Genomic DNA, 20,447 nt, shown 5'->3' with positions numbered 1-20,447 from the left:
AACTCTTCCTCACTGCCTCTGGTGCTGTCTATTCAACTTGGTGTTCATCTTTCCACTGTCTGTGTTTCTCTTACCTTGTGTTTTTAGGCTGGAGATTTTAGTGTGTTGCAGAGTGGCTGGCTCATCCTTTTTTATTCTTGCGATTAGTTAGCCCAGGCCATCTGCTCTATTGTTTTAACACCTTCTCTTGCTTTTTTTCCTTTTAGTTAATGTTTTCAATTTTGGCATGCTACTTTTGTTTTCTCCTTAAGTGTGGTTATACTTAGTTTTCCGTATTTTGCTCCTTCCCCAGATTTCAGGCAATAGTATTCTTTTGGGGTGTGGTTTTAATCTGAGACCTGTGTGACTAAGGGAAAAGTGGCTGATGACCATGCAGTTAAGTCCCATTACTGTATGAACCAACCAACCAACCAACTGATCACTAACACTCATATAGTTCCAAAAAATGACAGCCATGAATCTAACAGTGTGGGTTATATGATTGTGAAAATATTTGAAGCACAGGTGGTTACAGGAGAGAAGTGGAGAAGATTAAAAATATCATGCCACTAGAGAAGGAAAAAGGATGACATGTATTATCTTGGAAACTTTCTTAATAATTGCCCTTCGCCTTCCTTCCTCTGCCCCCTTCCACACTCTGAAATATTGGCTTGACCTCCCGGGGCCCCCGGTATATGGCCCCATTGTTTCACTCTAGGCAATGAAACATTGGTTCACTATTTGAAGATAGAGACAAAACGTCAATCTCTTACGTGGTGGGACACAATACACAATCATCCAGAAACAAGAAATTCAAGGAAGCTCTCTCTGCAGGACAAGACATTGTTATCGTCTTTGGATCTTAACTGTGAATGCAGTGCTAAGAGGTGCAATTATTAATTTACAGGTACATTTCACCACACAGGAAGAGGTCAGTGACAGTTCCAACTGAATTTGCCTCAGGAAGATTTCAGTACAAGTGTTTCTGTAGCACAATAATGTGCACCTTCACTGAACCATTATTGACCAGTCATCCTATAGCTGAGATGTGGTGCCATTAGACGTGTATCCACATGGCCGTGTGGTTCTAGGTGCTACAGTCTGGAGCCGAGTGACCGCTACGGTCGCAGGTTCGAATCCTGCCTCGGGCATGGATGTGTGTGATGTCCTTAGGTTAGTTAGGTTTAATTAGTTCTAAGTTCTAGGCGACTGATGACCTCAGAAGTTAAGTCGCATAGTGCTCAGAGCCATTTGAACCATTTGTATCCACATGGGCAGAGAACTCCCTTTTGAAAATAACTCCTACTGCTGCAATGAGGGAGTAGATAATCATTCCGGGTTACAACTGGTACCAGTGAAGGATATTTCCACTTCCTGCAACCTTACATTGAAGCCATTCAAAATGAAAGAGACATAAACAAAAACTGTACAAACATCTATTGCCAGCATCACAAGATTAAACAAATCAGTAAATATGTGGAAAAATGGGCAGTGAGTGAGTGGCTGTGGTGGATGGTGTAATGTTACTGTCTGAATGACACTGGTAGATACTGCAGTACTGCAGATAGACTTATGTAAAAGTGCATAGACTATCATGACTTTCAGAACTGCTATATCATTCTCTATGAAGAAAATGGATAGGTAGGGGAAAGTTAAAAAGAAAGGGGTAGGCCATTCAGTTTCCAGGATGAGAAGGGGCCCACCTGTTATGTGGATGAGGGGTCTGGCCAGCAATTCTCCCTCATAATTCTATATATTTTTCAAATGAATTTTCCTTTTTATACACAAATGAAGGCTTCAGTAGATACATCATGTTCAGTTCACTTTATTGAAGTTAAATCTCCTTGAAATTACACACACATTTATATTGTTGTTCATAGTTGTCATGGGTATTATTTGGAGCATACTGCATCTTCTTCTTGCATGGTTGGAATGCTCTGTGGAAGATTATTAACATCAGTGCGCATATTACTTGTACCAAACATTTACCTGAATTACTTGAAGTAGCTTGCCACTTTCATATAGCTTTATTAATGGCAACATGCGTTTTGGTTTCCACCCATCTTGTTTGCATAATACATTTATATCTTCATCAGTACCGTGTTTTTTTATACACTCCTGGATATGGAAAAAAGAACACATTGACACCGGTGTGTCAGACCAACCATACTTGCTCCGGACACTGCGAGAGGGCTGTACAAGCAATGATCACACGCACGGCACAGCGGACACACCAGGAACCGCGGTGTTGGCCGTCGAATGGCGCTAGCTGCGCAGCATTTGTGCACCGCCGCCGTCAGTGTCAGCCAGTTTGCCGTGGCATACGGAGCTCCATCGCAGTCTTTAACACTGGTAGCATGCCGCGACAGCGTGGACGTTAACCGTATGTGCAGTTGACGGACTTTGAGCGAGGGCGTATAGTGGGCATGCGGGAGGCCGGGTGGACGTACCGCCGAATTGCTCAACACGTGGGGCGTGAGGTCTCCACAGTACATCGATGTTGTCGCCAGTGGACGGCGGAAGATGCACGTGCCCGTCGACCTGGGACCGGACCGCAGCGACGCACGGATGCACGCCAAGACCGTAGGATCCTACGCAGTGCCGTAGGGGACCGCACCGCCACTTCCCAGCAAATTAGGGACACTGTTGCTCCTGGGGTATCGGCGAGGACCATTCGCAACCGTCTCCATGAAGCTGGGCTACGGTCCCGCACACCGTTAGGCCGTCTTCCGCTCACGCCCCAACATCGTGCAGCCCGCCTCCAGTGGTGTCGCGACAGGCGTGAATGGAGGGACGAATGGAGACGTGTCGTCTTCAGCGATGAGAGTCGCTTCTGCCTTGGTGCCAATGATGGTCGTATGCGTGTTTGGTGCCGTGCAGGTGAGCGCCACAATCAGGACTGCATACGACCGAGGCACACAGGGCCAACACCCGGCATCATGGTGTGGGGAGCGATCTCCTACACTGGCCGTACACCACTGGTGATCGTCGAGGGGACACTGAATAGTGCACGGTACATCCAAACCGTCATCGAACCCATCGTTCTACCATTCCTAGACCGGCAAGGGAACTTGCTGTTCCAACAGGACAATGCACGTCCGCATGTATCCCGTGCCACCCAACGTGCTCTAGAAGGTGTAAGTCAACTACCCTGGCCAGCAAGATCTCCGGATCTGTCCCCCATTGAGCATGTTTGGGACTGGATGAAGCGTCGTCTCACGTGGTCTGCACGTCCAGCACGAACGCTGGTCCAACTGAGGCGCCAGGTGGAAATGGCATGGCAAGCCATTCCACAGGACTACATCCAGCATCTCTACGATCGTCTCCATGGGAGAATAGCAGCCTGCATTGCTGCGAAAGGTGGATATACACTGTACTAGTGCCGACATTGTGCATGCTCTGTTGCCTGTGTCTATGTGCCTGTGGTTCTGTCAGTGTGATCATGTGATGTATCTGACCCCAGGAATGTGTCAATAAAGTTTCCCCTTCCTGGGACAATGAATTCACCGTGTTCTTATTTCAATTTCCAGGAGTGTATTTATTTATTTAATTTTTTTTAATTGCAAGTCAGTTGGCCACGTTACATGTGCAGTGCTGCATCAACACATCTGTAAATTTAAAAGTGTGTGTGTGCTATGTATAGAAATGCAAACCATGGAGCTACAAGCTATAGAAAAGAGGCAGATGCAGTCAACAAAGAGTAGTATTGATGAAGTATGTGTGTTATACACCAGTTGAAAATGAGTGAAGATCTGAAACATGTCTTGACATAAATAAGTTACATAAAAGTGGCAGCTTGTTGCATCTTCATGTAGTTTAATTCACTCCAACTGTCATCATGATGGACAAATTAAATTCTAACCTGTAGCCGGAAGACCTACATTAAGTCCCATTGTTTTGTTAAAGAATTTTACCTGGCTGGCATCGTAAGTAGGCTTTTGCTGTGAAACTATAAATTGGCGATTCAGATAAACAAAGGCCTGCTTAGGTGTGTATTACTAGAAGCGATCATTACAGCACAGTGTGTGTGTGTGTGTGTGTGTGTGTGTGTGTGTGAGAGAGAGAGAGAGAGAGAGAGAGAGAGCATTTTGATTGCATCATATAAACAGTTTGACTGTATTCTTTTTACGTGTGCATGTAATGTAAGTATCATATAAACAGCTTGACTGTATTCTTTTTACGTGTGCGTGTAATGTAAGTACAAGCTGCAACTCACATATATTAAAGAAAATTTTGACTAATAACAACATGACATTAAACTTAAATTGTTTTGTGGAGTTTCATGTTTGCTTAACGCAGAATGAACATGATTTTTAATTCGTTCATTTATGTTTTTTAAAAGGTGATTAGGTACTGTGTAATAATACATCATAGTCTCTACATTTCCCTGTCACTGATGAGGGACAAATATTAAGTTTTATAAAATATTTTGTTAAAGGTCTCAGCCCTTGAATCTGCAATTGCTGACAAGAAACGTCAGGTGGAGCATCTTGTCACAGAAATGAAAGAAGCTAATTTGCAAAGCCTTGCTATAGCTCCTGCAGATGAAATAAAACACTTGTTAGAAGGTATTTATATCTTAAATAAATGTTGTAATTTAGCTATTATATTATTTCAGGGTTTAACTGGCATCAGTTAATGACATGTGACTGTTGTGCACTATGTGATCAAAAGTATCCAGACACCCCCAAAAACATATGTTTTTTGTATTAGGTGCATTGTGCTGTGAATTAGGGCCAGGTACTCACGAGAGAGCAGAATGGGGCACTTTGCGGAACTTACGGACCTTGTACGTTGTCAGGTGATTGGGTGTCACTCGTGTCATACGTCTGTACGCAAGATTTCCACACTCCTAAACACCCTTAGGTCCACAGTTTCCAATGTGATAGTGAAGTGGAAATGTGAAGGAACACGTACAGCACAAAAGCGTACAGGTCGACCTTGTCTGTTGGCTGATAGAGACCGCTGACAGTTGAAGAGGGTCATAATGTGTAATAGGCAGACATTTATCCAGACCATCACACAGGAATTCCAAACTGCATCAGGATCCACTGCAAGTACTATGACAGTTAGGCGGGAGGTGAGAAAACATGGATTTCATGGTTGAGCAGCTGCTCATAAGCCACACATCACACCAGTAAATGCCAAACGATGCCTCGCTTCGTGTAAGGAACATAAATATTGGACGATTGAACAGTGGAAAAATGTTGTGTGGAGTGACGAATCACCGTATATAATGCGTCAATCCTACGGCAGGTTGTGGGTGTGGCGAATGACCGATGAACGTCATCTGTCAGCGTATGTAGTGCCAACAGTAAAATTCGGAGGTGGTGGTGTTATGGTGTGGTCATGTTTTTGTGTGGCACTTGTTGTTTTGTGTGGCACTGTCACAGCACAGGCGTACATTGATGTTTTAAGCACCTTCTTGCTTCCCACTGTTGAAGAGCAATGTGGGTATGGCGATTGTATTTTTCAACATGATTGAGCACCTGTTCATAATGCATGGCCTGTGGCGGAGTATTTACAGGACAATAACATCCCTGTAATAGACTGGCCTGCACAAAGTCTCCTATAGAACACCTTTGAGATGTTTTATAACACTGACTTGTCAGGCCTCACCGACCGACATCAATACCTCTCTTCAGTGCAGCGCTCTGTGAAGAATGGGCTGCCATTCTACAAGAAACCTTCCAGCTCCTGACTGAACGTATGCATACAAGAGTGGAAGCTGTCATCAAGGCTAAGGGTGAGCTAATACCATATTGAATTCCAGCATTACCAATGGAGGCGCCACAAACTTGTAAGTCATTTTCGGGCAGGTGTCCACATACTTTTGATCACTTAGTGTACTTCCTGCTTTTAGAGATTGTATTTAACATTTTTGTAATCATTGTATGGGTCATGTAGACTGCATTATGTAAACTACTGTTATCTGTGTATGGTGCTATATCTTCTAATTTTCCAGATTACATTATTAGGTGAATTAGCACAAATAAAACCAAGAAAAATTGATACAATAGTGGAAAACCCAGGATGGAATATAAAAAGTGATACGTAAAGGAAACCAGTTGCCATACTATCCGATCAAAAGTATCTGTACACCTCTACGTAGTGCGGAATTCACTACTACATGTCAAGATAGGCAGACCCAACAGTGTAAAAGGAGACAAGGGGTATTGTGTTAGTAAAGAAGCGATAACAGCAGAATGAGTCAGTCAGAAACTGAGTTATTTTGAATGTGGACTAGTCATTGGATGTCACGTGAGTAACACTCAGGGACACTTCAACCCTTTTAAAGCTGATGTGATTGTGAAATGGAAATATGAAGGAACAACCATAGCTAAACCAAGACCGTGGAGACCTCATGTACTGACAGGGATTGTCAAGCATTACGGTAGCACAATGACTGTGTGTAGGGAATTAAAAAGAATGGGGTACAGTGGTCGAGCAGCTTCTCATAAGCCACACATTTTTGTAATCAGTGCTTGTGTTGGTATAAAGAGTGATGGCACTGGATTGGATGACTGGAAACGAGTGATTTGAAGTGATTAATCATGCTATACCCTGTGGCAGTCCAACAGAAGGGTTTGAGTTTGTCAGGTAACTGGAGAACGTTACCTGTCATAATATTTAGTGCAAACAGTGGAGTACAGAGGTGGTGATTTGTGGTATGGGGATGTTTCTCGATATTGTGTATGATCCCTTTATTGCACTTAAGAAAACACCAAATGTGGAAGGATATGAAAACAGATTACAATATTGTGTATTGTGTACAGCTGAGGAACAGTTCAAGGTGGTGATTGTTTGTATCATCTTGACAATGAAGTTGGCCATAAATCCGTAACTATGAGGTAAAGTTTTATGGACAATAACATTCCTGAAATGGACTAGCCTGCCCACAGTCGCGACCTGAACCCAATGATACACCTTGGGGACGAATTAGAACATCAACTTTGCTCCAGACTGCAGCCTTCAATATCACTACCTCCTCAGGTTTTGGCTCTTGAGGAAGAATGGACTGCCATTCAGACACCAGCTGAGTTCAAGCTGCCATAATGGCGAAGGGCGGACACATCCCATATTGATGTCCATTAATAGGTGTCTGGATTTTTGTTGAGATGGTGTATTGTGAATGATCTGTACCATTATCATTATCAGATTAGGGTGTAGTTGCCTGTTGACACATCAGAGAGATAAAAAAACATTCTGCACTTGATATTGGTACTGTCTCTCAGTTTAGTAGGTTTAGATTATGTAACTAATTGTGCAATGGCTACATCAAAGAATCAGTACATATGTGTTGTTATTTATTAATTGTCCAATTTCTTTGGGCCTGCGGATATCAACAATGATGGCTAGTAAGCTCTTAAAACTGTCAGGCATGACCAGAAATAATCACATTCAAGAATATAGCAAAACTTAATTGAAAGCTACCTAAACATCATTTTAAAACATTTAGTGCAAGATACAGAAGTGCAGTTGCCCTTGGCATAAATTCAGACCAATGGGATTCTAAAGGAAATAAAACTCTACTTAGATGTGACAAAAATATGGAATTTACTAAGAAAATGGAAATAACTATGTGGCAATCAGAAAAATGGAAGAACAGGTAAACCTACATCATCAGTGGAATTCAGTGTAAAGCTGTGTCTCTCCAATCATGAATAGGGCACTGCAGTTCATGTATGTAATTCAGTTTTTCAATATGCCTTGAAGCATTTAAAATTGAAGCTTAGACAGTGTCCATAATGACACATTTCAGCCGGAAGGGTTGTCAACATGCTAAGTAGTACACTGAATTGCCGTCATCCAAACAAAATGACAAAGATCTGCCTTGTAATGGTTGCCTTCAATCGGCAATTTAGCTAATGATCTACCCACAAATTATGGCTTGTAGTTACCATGAGAAGAATGCAACAATACTGATGGCTGCCTTTTATAAGCAACTAAAATGGTTGCATTGAACCAGATGGTAGTGACAGTCTCCACATGATAAATTTGGCCTCTATTCATGTGCTACAAACAAGCGCAAAAATTCTATGCTGCTCCCCCATCACCACCACCATCCCTGCGCCACACGCACACACGCATCCCAACCCCCTAGCAGCACCATGGTGTGAAAATGAGATGGGCTAGTCAATACCTGGAACAAAACCTGGATCAGTGACACTGAGTTATCTTCACTGACAAGTGCAGGATTTATCTGATGTCTGATTGTCATAGAGGAGTATGGAGGTTGCCAGGTTCTAATGCACATTTGAGGCATGCAGTCCCTCATGACCGAGTGAGGTGGCGCAGTGGTTAGCACACTGGACTCGCATTCGGGAGGACGACGGTTCAATCCCGTCTCCGGCCATCCTGATTTAGGTTTTCCGTGATTTCCCTAAATCGTTTCAGGCGAATGCCGAGATGGTTCCTTTGAAAGGGCACGGCCGATTTCCTTCCCTAACCCGAGCTTGCGCTCCGTCTCTAATGACCTCGTTGTCGACGGGACGTTAAACACTAACCACCACCACCACCACCACCACCACCACCAGTCCCTCATGTTCATTAGAGATGTGAGTCAGTCATGGTTCAGGCCGTTACAGTGTACTGATGTCGGACACCTCTCATTTCTCTTGCAGATAATTTGAGGGCTGTGAAGCATGAAGACTGGATGCTCCAGGCTTTCGCCCAGCCCTACAGTCAGCATTACAGGAATGGGGTTTTCATTCCATATGAAAAAGCACTAGCATACCACGCCCCACCCCACTCCACCCACTTTGTATAAACCTTCATCCAGGAGGCAGGAATTGACCTAATGGAATGGTCTGCTGCTGTTGTGAACCCGATTGAACATGCCTGGGACCAGTTATAACTTGCAATGCATTGTTACAGAAAGCCTCCTCACACTGAGTGACCTCACTAGGGCTGCTGTCGAAAGTTGGGACAGGCCTGAACAGAAGCAACTTGACCACCTTTTGGATAACGTGACAAGGAGGATCCAAGAGCATATTATTATGATACTGAATGTTATCCAGCTGCAGATTTTGATCCCACTGATATGTGGATTGGAACAGGCTGGCTTCATTTTTGTTATAGTTTTATTTTTATTTCACAGAAATTTTTGTTATACACACATCAAAAAAGTTTTGCATCACCCAGTTCCCAGAACTCCTGAAAATAGAAATTGACTGTGGATACTGTACCACAGACACAGTCCCTTTGACTGTTCAGAGATGTCACTAAACCAGTCCAAAGATGTAAACAACCATATGAGCACTGCCTGTTATACGGAGAGGGTCCAACAGTCAATCAGCTCCAGTCATTCCACCAAGAAGGAGTTACACAGCTCATGTTGTCTGTAGTTCGACAATGCGTAAACGGACAGTACTGCGCTTCGATCGTGTCCACATTGTTACTTTGTGCCAGGAAGGTCTCTCAACAATGGAAGTGTGTAGACATCTCGGAGTGAACCAAAGCGATGTTGTTCGGACATGGAGGAGATACAGATCGACAGGAATTGTTGATGACGTGCCTTGCTCAGGCCGCCCAAGGGCTACTACTGCATTGGGTGACCACTACCTACGGATTATGGCTCAGAGGAACCCTGACAGCAACATGACCATGTTGAATAATGCTTTTTATGCAGCTACAGGACATCGTGTTATGACTCGAACTATGCGCAATAGGCTGCATGATGTGCAACTTCACTCCCAATGTCGATGGTAAGGTCAATCTTTGCAACCACGACGCCATGCAGTGCGGTACAGATAGGCCTAACATTCCGAATGGGCCACTCAGGATTGGCAGTTGGCATCACGTTCTCTTCACCAATGAGTGTCGCATAACACTTCAACCAGACAATCGTCGGAGGCGTGTTTAGAGGCTACCCAGTCAGGCTGAACACCTTAGACACACAGTCCAGCGAGTGCAGCAAGGTGGAGGTTCCCTGCTGTTTTGGGGTGGCATTATGTGGGGCCAACATATGCCACTGGTAGTCATGGAAGGGCTGTATGATACGTGAATGCCATTCTCCAACCGATAGTGCAATGCATAGCTTATTGGCGAGGCATTCGTCTTCATGGACAACAATTTGTGTCCCCATCGTGCACATCTTGTGAATGACTTCCTGCAGGATAATGACATCGCTTGACTAGAGCGGCCCCAGCATGTTCTCCAAACATGCCTGGGATAGATTGAAAAGGGCTGTTTATGGATGACATGGCCCAGCAACTGCTCTGAGGGATCTACGCTCAATTGCAGGCCCCAGTGAAATGCGTGTTTCTGCTACAAAACAAGGAATAAAAAATGTACAAGCATGCTGTGAGCAAATTTTGTGTGAGAAGGAAAAAGTTTGATGTGCCAGACAGTATTGTTAGATTTTACAATGCCTTCTACATCACAAAAGCTTTGGTTTACATTGTTATAATGCATAATAATGTGTTGTTACATAATTTTTTGCATTGTTTAACATTTTATTAAACATTTTTCTTCTAAATTTCATTACTTTCTTTAGTTTCTGCTCCAAAATGAATATCATTTGTTTGTGTGTGTGTGTGTGTGTGTGTGTGTGTGTGTGTGTGTGTAAGTAATCAAAATAGGACCCCGACTTACATGAATACAGTTTATACTGTTGTCGCTCTGTGCTACCTATTGTGTAAGTCTGGGGTATTACTATATTTAGTGTAGCAGATTAAGTTTTCCCATGAACACTGTTTGTCATCATAACTCTGCATACAATTGCAATAAATATCCAAAGTAGATTTGTTAGTGTTCATAAATATGCTGCCATTTTGTCCTTTGTGGTAATGTAGGGTGATGGTACCTCAGTACAGCACTTCAGTGATTTCAGAAATATTAACAACTTGAAACATGTTTAAAGATGTTATAACACAAGATAAATACAAAAGGCAGAACATTGTCAAGAAACAAGCTCGGCAAATGAATTCTGGCTTTTTTCTGATATCGGTTGAAGCAACAGCCTTTTAAATGGCCCTTCATACGCACATACCTACTCTTCAATTCCAGATATGTGCAAAGTTACATCAAACTTAATAGATAATTTCATGTGGAGCAACCATTAGAGGCAAAATGTTCTCTCATGTTTTCTGGCACACTAGGTGTCCTCTAGTATTTTCTGGCCCTGGTATGATGAAATTTTACAGAAGTAGCAGGCTATACTAACCAAGTGTGCTGCATACTACCTACACCAGTATACTGATGGTGATTTTCAATAATAAAACCTTAAGAATGAATGTCTCTCAGCTGAGAAAGATACTCTAGGAGAGGATAAGGACTTTAATATGGCTGGGCCACTGTGTTTCATGTAGAGTGGATGACTGGATTATATATAACACACAAGGCATATGCACACCTCACAGTGCTTATGCCCTGGTGCTGCTTCTCTGGGGCTTAACCAGTGCAAAAGGAGCCTAGCATTGCCAGGAATTGTCAGCAAAAATTTTGTCTCTAACAAAAGGGGCAGGGGGTTTCATTATGACACATATATATAATTGAGTGTGTGTGTGTGTGTGTGTGTGTGTGTGTGTGTGTGTGTGTGTGTGTGTGTGACATGCATTGTGAAAACTTGCTTCTACTACCAAGACTTAAATTTTTGGGTTAAGTTTAATTGAAAACCTTAATTCATTTATGGAATATGGTAGAAGACTTTATTAAAACAATAAATATGTTTTCAAAATTTTAAAACATTAAATACTGTTTGTATTGTGAGGGATAATAAGGAAGTTGAGTGATTATTACCTTTTTTTGTATTAAATTTTCATTTCGAATTTCCTAGGTCCCCATAAACCAGGAAGCACTCGCAAGATGATTGGTTCTCCCAGACAACTAGAAAATGCTGTTCCTACAAGTAAAAATCCCCATGGTGTGTGGGTGTAATGGTTTACATGTTCACATGCACCAGATTGTGCATATCTGAAAAGTACTTTACCATAGTTGTGTATTTAATGAATGAAGCTGTATTTAATTTTTTTAATGTTTGTGTATTTAATGATAAAAAAGTCATAATTTTCACCAGTCTTTCAGCCAACACACATCTTTTTCCAGTAAACACTGAAGAACCAAAGTAGAAAACTTTTATTTTTAAAATAATTTTTGTGGTTCTGTTTAAGATGATTTCTATTTGTATGCTTGTAATTTTGGGAAATACAAGTGTATTTTCTAGTAAGGCAAAAATAGAAACTGAATGCTTCACTTGCTGTCTGTTACTTGTAACTCTGATATTTAGAATTACATTGTTTTCATGTTGATAAAATCAAGTAGACTTACAACGTTAATATCAACCACTGTGGGTGTTATCTGCATTAAGGCATGGGTCAAGAACCTTCAAAACTGTCAGCAAAATTTATATTCTCTTAAGCATTTCTTACATTAAATGCAGAGTAAATTTTGAAAAATGACACGTTTCATTGATCCATATTGCAGACTGCTGTCATCAGTGGTGTATTTTTCTATTTGACTGCTCAATTATGTGTCTTGAGTTTAAACATAGAGATTTAATCCTCAATTCTATTGGTTTTGCACCTACTTTTGCAATATTCCATTTACAAAAATATACTGCATGTAATATTATTATTTCAGTGCACTCTATTGATGAGTACAGGCTTTGTGAGTAATATATTTTGCACTTAGTATGTGTGAAATTGTTACATCCCAAAATTTAGAACTGTTAAAAATGTACAATTGCACAAGCATTGACTGTACACATAATTTTGTGTGATTTATTTTTAATTGACTGTTACATGTATTTATATTTTCTAAAGCAATGTGAATATACTTTTGTCTTTTTAAATTTTTGAAAGAAGGGGGAAGACACCGTGAACAAAATACACCCATTAGAGGTGAAAAAATGCATTTAGCAGAAAAATATTGTTAGATGAATAATTCATGTATATTTACAAATGAAAATGCAATATCTACCATATTTACACCAATTATTTATGACCTGTACAGATTTTGTGCAGTGTGAAAGGAAAGTTCATATCATAATACGTATACAATAAAAAGTGAAGTGTTATGAAAATTTTTTGTCGTACATTTATGTTGTAGAATACACTGTATGTGCTCCCATTCACATTTGAAAGCAACAGGGTGTTATGTATTTTTTCTAATGTTAAAAAATTCATAGAATTACTAACAATCTGAGTGTGACAGTTTAATTTTCTGTTTCATGATATGGGGGAGTAATGTACACACATCCACACATATCATTTCCTTCTTGTTGATGGAGCTGTGAGTTTTCTGTTAGCAAACAAGGTCAACGTTAAAATAGAAAAGACTGTTGTTAATTATCTGTTACGTGAAATAATGAGAAGATAAGCAAACTTACACCATACTTCATTGTAATTGCAATCATTTAAATAAAGGAACCCTAGATGGATCACAGTTTTGTATTGTTTAATACTAGTTTCAGTCTGCACGTCAGATCTTCTTCATGCCTAAGTTGGAGCAGTAAAAAAAGGCAACTACAGTAAAGAATTTCAAAAGTGTGATATTACAATATTGCCACCAAAGGCTGTGCAAATTACACAAGTAAAAAACTAAACATCATTGTCAGATTAGGCCTTAAGGCTGTTGTGACAGACCACATGCTGCCTACAAGTCAGTACAAGAAGCAATCTATGGTCATGGGACGTGATCAGTACACTGCCAATTCCGCTAACCATTACTGGCTGTAGATGAATCCCAATGATGCCGCTATTTCTTTGTTCAAGCAGCTCCTCATTTGGTCTCAGAAGGGCTGAGTGGACCCTATACCAGACCCCCCTACTTCTAGCTAACCATTTTGATACTGAGCCTTTTTGTTGTCGCAAATAACAAAAAAAAAAAAAAAGTATTAGCAACCCATACATACCTGGAACTGAAAATTACAGTTTGTCACAGTAACGTAAAATTACACAAAACGCTATGAATGTGGTAGGGAAAAACATTTTGTATAGTCACATGATGTGTGCATAAGTCATAGGCTGTTACATTAAAACGGTGTCAAAGAGATTCTTCAATCATAAAAGAAAATAAAATAATTAATGAAAATTAAGAATTAAAAAGCACAGAAGTACATTACAATACTGATGTGTTACACAATAAAAGATAAAATACAAATTCAGCTAACCACCTCACAGTACACTGCATATGGTACATTTTGATTCTTGGTTATATATTGTAGAAAACTTTTGATTTCATGGTTATACATGATGGAAAGCAGTCGGCACAGACTGCAGCCTGACGCATACATAAACACACTCCTGCACTGCTCATTGCTCTGTCTGTGGTGGAAGGTGGTGGACTCTGGGGGCCACAGTTTTATCAAAATATTATAATTTAACATCTTCTTTTAAGTTGTAATTGTTTGCTGAAAGGCATAGTTATTTTTGTAACAATATTCCTTTTTTTTTTTTTTTTCTCCTCATTTTTTGACTCGCAGGAAGAGTCCTCGGTGTATTTTTGTTCCTACTTATTGAAATGTAGGCAAATTCTTAAAGTTGTATTTTAACAGATAGAAGACTCAAGCTATACAAATTACATGTATTTGTTAACCTTGGCCTGTTTTCACAAGAATGAAAATATACGATGCACATTGTACTGTGAGGTTGTTTAATACATTTGTATTTTGTCTTTTATTGTGTAACACATCATACATACTGGAGTGTATTTCATTAATTTCTCTTTTAATTCTTAATTTTTAGTAATTATTTGGAAAAATCTCTTTAATGCTGTTTTAATGTCCTAGAACACATCATGTTACTATATGAAATTTTTCCCCACCTCATCTATTGTATTTTACATTAGTTTTGCACTAGAATTGATAAACTGCACTTTACTGTGCAACATACATGTAGGCTTCTAATATTTATTTATTTATTTTAGCCTTTGAGGGTAGTATTGTAATTTCACACTTTCATAGTTCTTTATTGTAGTTCTTCACTCTTCCAACTTATGCCTGAAGATAACCTACAACACAGATAGAAACTGGTAGTCGGTAATAAAAAATTGTGATCCAGACAGTGTTTGTTTATTTATGATAATGAGAGAGACCGCTGTTCGTAGACTTGGCATCAGTTATGCAATGATTTTATTGCATGCTAGACTCTTCTTGTGGTTATCAGCATATCAATGTTGTTAGTATATAGTTGTAAATCAGGTAACTTTCTCAGTCTTGTATATAGGTGTACCCTTTCTGCATTCTTCCAAAACTGATTGAATGGGTATGGTACCTGTACAGTGGTTGGTATAAATGCGCCATAGTAGTTTATCTTGCCCAAGAGCGACTGGAGTGCTCATCCAAATTTTTCAGTGTAAGGAGATTGTAGATTGCTTTGACATGAGCTGACGTGGATCTGAGACTGTCTTTGCACAGTATATGGCCAAGGAATTGAACAACTGGTTGGTAAAAACTACGTTTAGCTGCTTTACATTTGGTGCCACTAATGATAAGTTTATTAAATAGCTGTTTTAAATGATTGAGGTCTTGCTCCAAAGTAGCTCCAGTGATTATAATGTTGGCTAGATAGTTCACAGTGTGTGGTGCCCTCAGTATAACATACTGTAAGTAGTTTTGAATACATTTTGAGAGCATTCACTATGTCAATAGGTAGTATATTGCACTTATATAAGCAAAAGGCATATTGATTGCTACAAAACGCTTCTTAATGCATCTTAGGTAATTGGAGGTACACACAGTTAAATGTTAAATCTATATTAGAACAGAACACACACCTCCTGCCCCCAGATGATAACTTTGCAAGTTACTCTTTCAGATACAAAATCAGGTGAACGTCTACCTTAGATTGAGCACTGACAGGTGATTTAAAATTTTTGCAAATCCAATTTGTACCACTCGACTTTCTTAATTACAACAGTAGGTGTCACCTGTTGGATGAATGTGATTGGTGTCACAACACCTGATTTCTCTAAATGGGTTGGGTTACACCTTAACTACTTCCTTCATAACAGAGGGTATGGACCTAATCCAGAACAAAAGGAGATTAGCATTTGGTTTTAGTGATGTGTGTTCATAAAAGCACTCTGCACAATCTTCATTATACTCAAAGAAATCAGAATATTCCTAACATAAAGTATCCAAATTACTTAATGGAATACTATTACAGATTACATTAACTGAGTCTTGTATTTGAAAATCAAAGGTGTCAGACAAAAAATTTGAGTTACTACTGGTGAAAGCACTACAAAAAATGTTATGGTTTACATACTTGTTTTTATGCATCATTGGCTATTACGTGGCCATTCAAAGCAACGGGGTAATTACTGTACTTGACTACACTACATTTAGTTGCCTCTGAAGGTGATGAGCCATACTCCAGTATGTTTCAGCACTGAGGAGGATACAGAAACTCCAGCATCCACTTGAAAATCCATGCCCATGTTTTTGTGGATCATCACTTTGAGTGGAGTTTTGGTATCAGGTGATGGTAGTCACATGTTGCTGTACAGTTGAGTGCCACACTGTGGTGAAGGTTGTGGGCAGCTGTGACAAAACACTTAGCATCTGGCTGTGGGCAATTGTGTCAGCTGCAACACTTCGTGCAGGATATACTTGTCTTTGCTACACTTTGTGAACTATCACAATGATAACTGCCACTTCTACAACTATAATTTTTCCATGACGCCCCATTTTTCCATAAGCTGGAGTAGAGAGAGAATTTATAACTGCATCCCTAATCGGCCTACTTGCACCTTTGTGTGATGGTGTTTCATAATCTGGAGAAAAATGACCTTGTCTTATAATCAGTTGACCTACAGGAATGACATTCTCTAGGATGCACTTTGGCCACACCTAAGTAAACACCAGCTGATGAGTCAACATCAAACGCACAGTATGCTGCTGCTGCACTTTCAGATCACTGGTCAAGGTACAGAACCTCAATTAAACTACATTCAGACCTTTGAAGAACACCAGGCTATAACTTCCTGTTTGGAATAAAGCTATGCTCAAATGAAAGACACCAATGTTTTTCTCACATAATACTACACTCCTGGAAATGGAAAAAAGAACACATTGACACCGGTGTGTCAGACCCACCATACTTGCTCCGGACACTGCGAGAGGGCTGTACAAGCAATGATCACACGCACGGCACAGCGGACACACCAGGAACTGCGGTGTTGGCCGTCGAATGGCGCTAGCTGCGCAGCATTTGTGCACCGCCGCCGTCAGTGTCAGCCAGTTTGCCGTGGCATACGGAGCTCCATCGCAGTCTTTAACACTGGTAGCATGCTGCGACAGCGTGGACGTGAACCGTATGTGCAGTTGACGGACTTTGAGCGAGGGCGTATAGTGGGCATGCGGGAGGCCGGGTGGACGTATCGCCGAATTGCTCAACACGTGGGGCGTGAGGTCTCCACAGTACATCGATGTTGTCGCCAGTGGTCGGCGGAAGGTGCACATGCCCGTCGACCTGGGACCGGACCGCAGCGACGCACGGATGCACGCCAAGACCGTAGGATCCTACGCAGTGCCGTAGGGGACCGCACCGCCACTTCCCAGCAAATTAGGGACACTGTTGCTCCTGGGGTATCGGCGAGGACCATTCGCAACCGTCTCCATGAAGCTGGGCTACGATCCCGCACACCGTTAGGCCGTCTTCCGCTCACGCCCCAACATCGTGCAGCCCGCCTCCAGTGGTGTCGCGACAGGCGTAAATGGAGGGACGAATGGAGATATGTCGTCTTCAACGATGAGAGTCGCTTCTGCCTTGGTGCCAATGATGGTCGTATGCGTGTTTGGCGCCGTGCAGGTGAGCGCCACAATCAGGACTGCATACGACCGAGGCACACAGGGCCAACACCCGGCATCATGGTGTGGGGAGCGATCTCCTACACTGGCCGTACACCACTGGTGATCGTCGAGGGGACACTGAATAGTGCACGGTACATCCAAACCGTCATCGAACCCATCGTTCTACCATTCCTAGACCGGCAAGGGAACTTGCTGTTCCAACAGGACAATGCACGTCCGCATGTATCCCGTGCCACCCAACGCGCTCTAGAAGGTGTAAGTCAACTACCCCGGCCAGCAAGATCTCCGGATCTGTCCCCCATTGAGCATGTTTGGGACTGGATGAAGCGTCGTCTCACGCGGTCTGCACGTCCAGCACGAATGCTGGTCCAACTGAGGCGCCAGGTGGAAATGGCATGGCAAGCCGTTCCACAGGACTACATCCAGCATCTCTACGATCGTCTCCATGGGAGAATAGCAGCCTGCATTGCTGCAAAAGGTGGATACACACTGTACTAGTGCCGACATTGTGCATGCTCTGTTGCCTGTGTCTATGTGCCTGTGGTTCTGTCAGTGTGATCATGTGATGTATCTGACCCCAGGAATGTGTCAATAAAGTTTCCCCTTCCTGGGACAATGAATTCACGGTGTTCTTATTTCAATTTCCAGGAGTGTATATCTGTTTGGTATGTAACATAATCCTTTCCATTTGAAAATTATGAATTACATCCAAGATAACAGTTTCCAAATTGGCTGCCCTGTTGGTGACATAGCTGCACAGGTGTTCCTCTCTCCAGTATCACATGTGGTACTACCTGACTTTAAATTTCTGTGTACTGACCTGTTTTTCTTTTAAAAGAGTGGTTTCACACCTATGTACCACCATCTATTCCAAGTTTCCTTTTAATAAGCAAATGTTGGAAATGTAGGTACTGACAACATTGGCATAGATACCAGTAGTGTTGATGCTGTTGACACAACATTGTCCTGTTTTGCTATGAACTTCAACATGTTGCTCCAGTGCTCCTGTAGGATGTCAAACTGTCTCTGAATTTCCTGTCCTTGTTTGTATTGCTGCTGTTGCAGCCTCCACTGTTTCTGCCACTATTCAATAAATATCATGTCTACGTTGTACAAATAATGTGCAAGGGTTTGTGTTCCTTGTAGCCACTTAAGTGTTGTGCCTTGACAATAATGAAGCAGGTCAGTGCCACAAACCTACTGGCATGTGGAAACCAAGACTGATGCTAATTCAGTAGCTGAAAACACAGTTGAAAGTGCAGTTTGTGGCTTCAAGTAATGAGAGTCCAAATCAGTACTGATGAAGAAAAGCCAGAATTACCTTTTATGACAATACACAACCCATCAGAGTTCCAGACCAAAGTTCAGGTTGAAAAACTGTGGTAATAGGTGTATAATCAACATTACTGTGGGTTCAGCAATGAAATGTGATCTGTTTGAAACAGCTATTATGCTGGCTACATATATGAAATAGAGAGCTAATAGCCATCCTCAGGGGATGTGTGAAGTACCTGATTGCAGACTAAAGTATTTCATATAATGCAACATGTTTGTTCTCCCTTCTCTCTATTGCACTCCAACAGTTACTATGCAAACACCCATCAGTAAGCGAAATGGCATACTTCACAGGATCGTGTGAGCATTACATGCAGCCAATGGGATGGGAAACAAGCTGGCATGTTTCTTCATCATGTGGTAATTGGACACGTACACAAGAGTAACAAAATTCATGATTTCTGAAGAGCAGCTCGTGCTTCAAATACACTCATGTCCAGCTCGAGTTGGACCTGGAGTGGGAGGCAACTGAGCAAAATTTGAAGAACTCTCAGTACATATGTTCATTCAAAGGAATTTATTTACACTCTTTATATTTATTACAAACATTCCATACCTTTACAGAATCATACTCGCTTTTGAGGTAGTCAGGTGGGTGATAGATATACATTAGTACAGAAATAAGAAAAGAATTTCTCTCTTCCTGCAAAAATAACACTAGTTGCCCAGTAGTTTTTGCTGATGGTACAATGTTGCTAAATGTCAGACTGGTTTCTGGTGTCATTCTTTTCTAATATACCGGGTGAGTTGAAAAGGACTTTTCAACTTTGGGATGATATAGAAATTTATTGAGATAACTTACAGAATCAGTAGATATGTCATTTTGTGGGAAACAACCGCAAGTATCACATAAGTGTCAAGTGTTATTTTGGTTGGTGGTTTGATGTGACCACCACTTGTGATGCAGCAAACATCCCACTGGTAATCAATTTCTTCCCACACTTGTTGCAGCAAATCGGGCACAACTTGTGCAACAAAGTTCTTGCGCTGAGAGTAAACTGTAGGCCTGCTTGGAGGTTCTTTAGCATATTCGGTGTAACATTTACTTGGAACAGTTGTTGCAGAGTTCGTTTCATGAAACCAAAACATACAGCGAGCATGCTGCACACCACTGAAAGCAGCCACCACTGAAAGCAGCCATTTTAACTGTTCACTATGCTGGCACTCCTGGTGGTGAAATGGGTTACTGATGCACTGCATGAATCAAACTTGATGTTGTTTGCTACAAAATGACACATCTACCGATCCTGTTAGTTACCTCAGTAAAGTTCTATATCATTCCAAATTTGTAAAGTCCTTTTTGAGTCAACCTTTAATATTGTGCATTCTGCCAAGACTCTTGATGCAGATAATTTCTGGTTGAATAATGTTTTGG

General features: G+C 41.3%; 1 protein-coding gene across 3 annotated transcripts in view; it reads left to right on the top strand.

Annotated features, from left to right (window-relative positions):
* Positions 1-13,311, top strand: part of LOC126470237 (ras association domain-containing protein 8) — a 96,151-nt gene extending 82,840 nt beyond the window's left edge. For all 3 annotated transcript variants that reach the window (XR_007586159.1, XM_050097938.1, XM_050097937.1), the window contains exons 8-9: positions 4,418-4,547; positions 11,759-13,311. Coding sequence is in view for 2 of the 3 variants with exons in the window: in XM_050097938.1 (XP_049953895.1) it covers positions 4,418-4,547; positions 11,759-11,859 (231 nt within the window). In the remaining variant the exon portion in view is untranslated. The remainder of the gene's footprint in view (positions 1-4,417; positions 4,548-11,758) is intronic.
* The last annotated feature ends 7,136 nt before the right edge of the window (positions 13,312-20,447 follow it).

Source organism: Schistocerca serialis, chromosome 3 (assembly GCF_023864345.2).
Source record: "Schistocerca serialis cubense isolate TAMUIC-IGC-003099 chromosome 3, iqSchSeri2.2, whole genome shotgun sequence".
In the NCBI taxonomy this organism is placed as follows: domain Eukaryota; kingdom Metazoa; phylum Arthropoda; class Insecta; order Orthoptera; family Acrididae; genus Schistocerca; species Schistocerca serialis.
The sequence above is the reverse complement of the archived record's forward strand: the minus strand, read 5'-3'. Positions and strand labels throughout refer to the sequence as shown.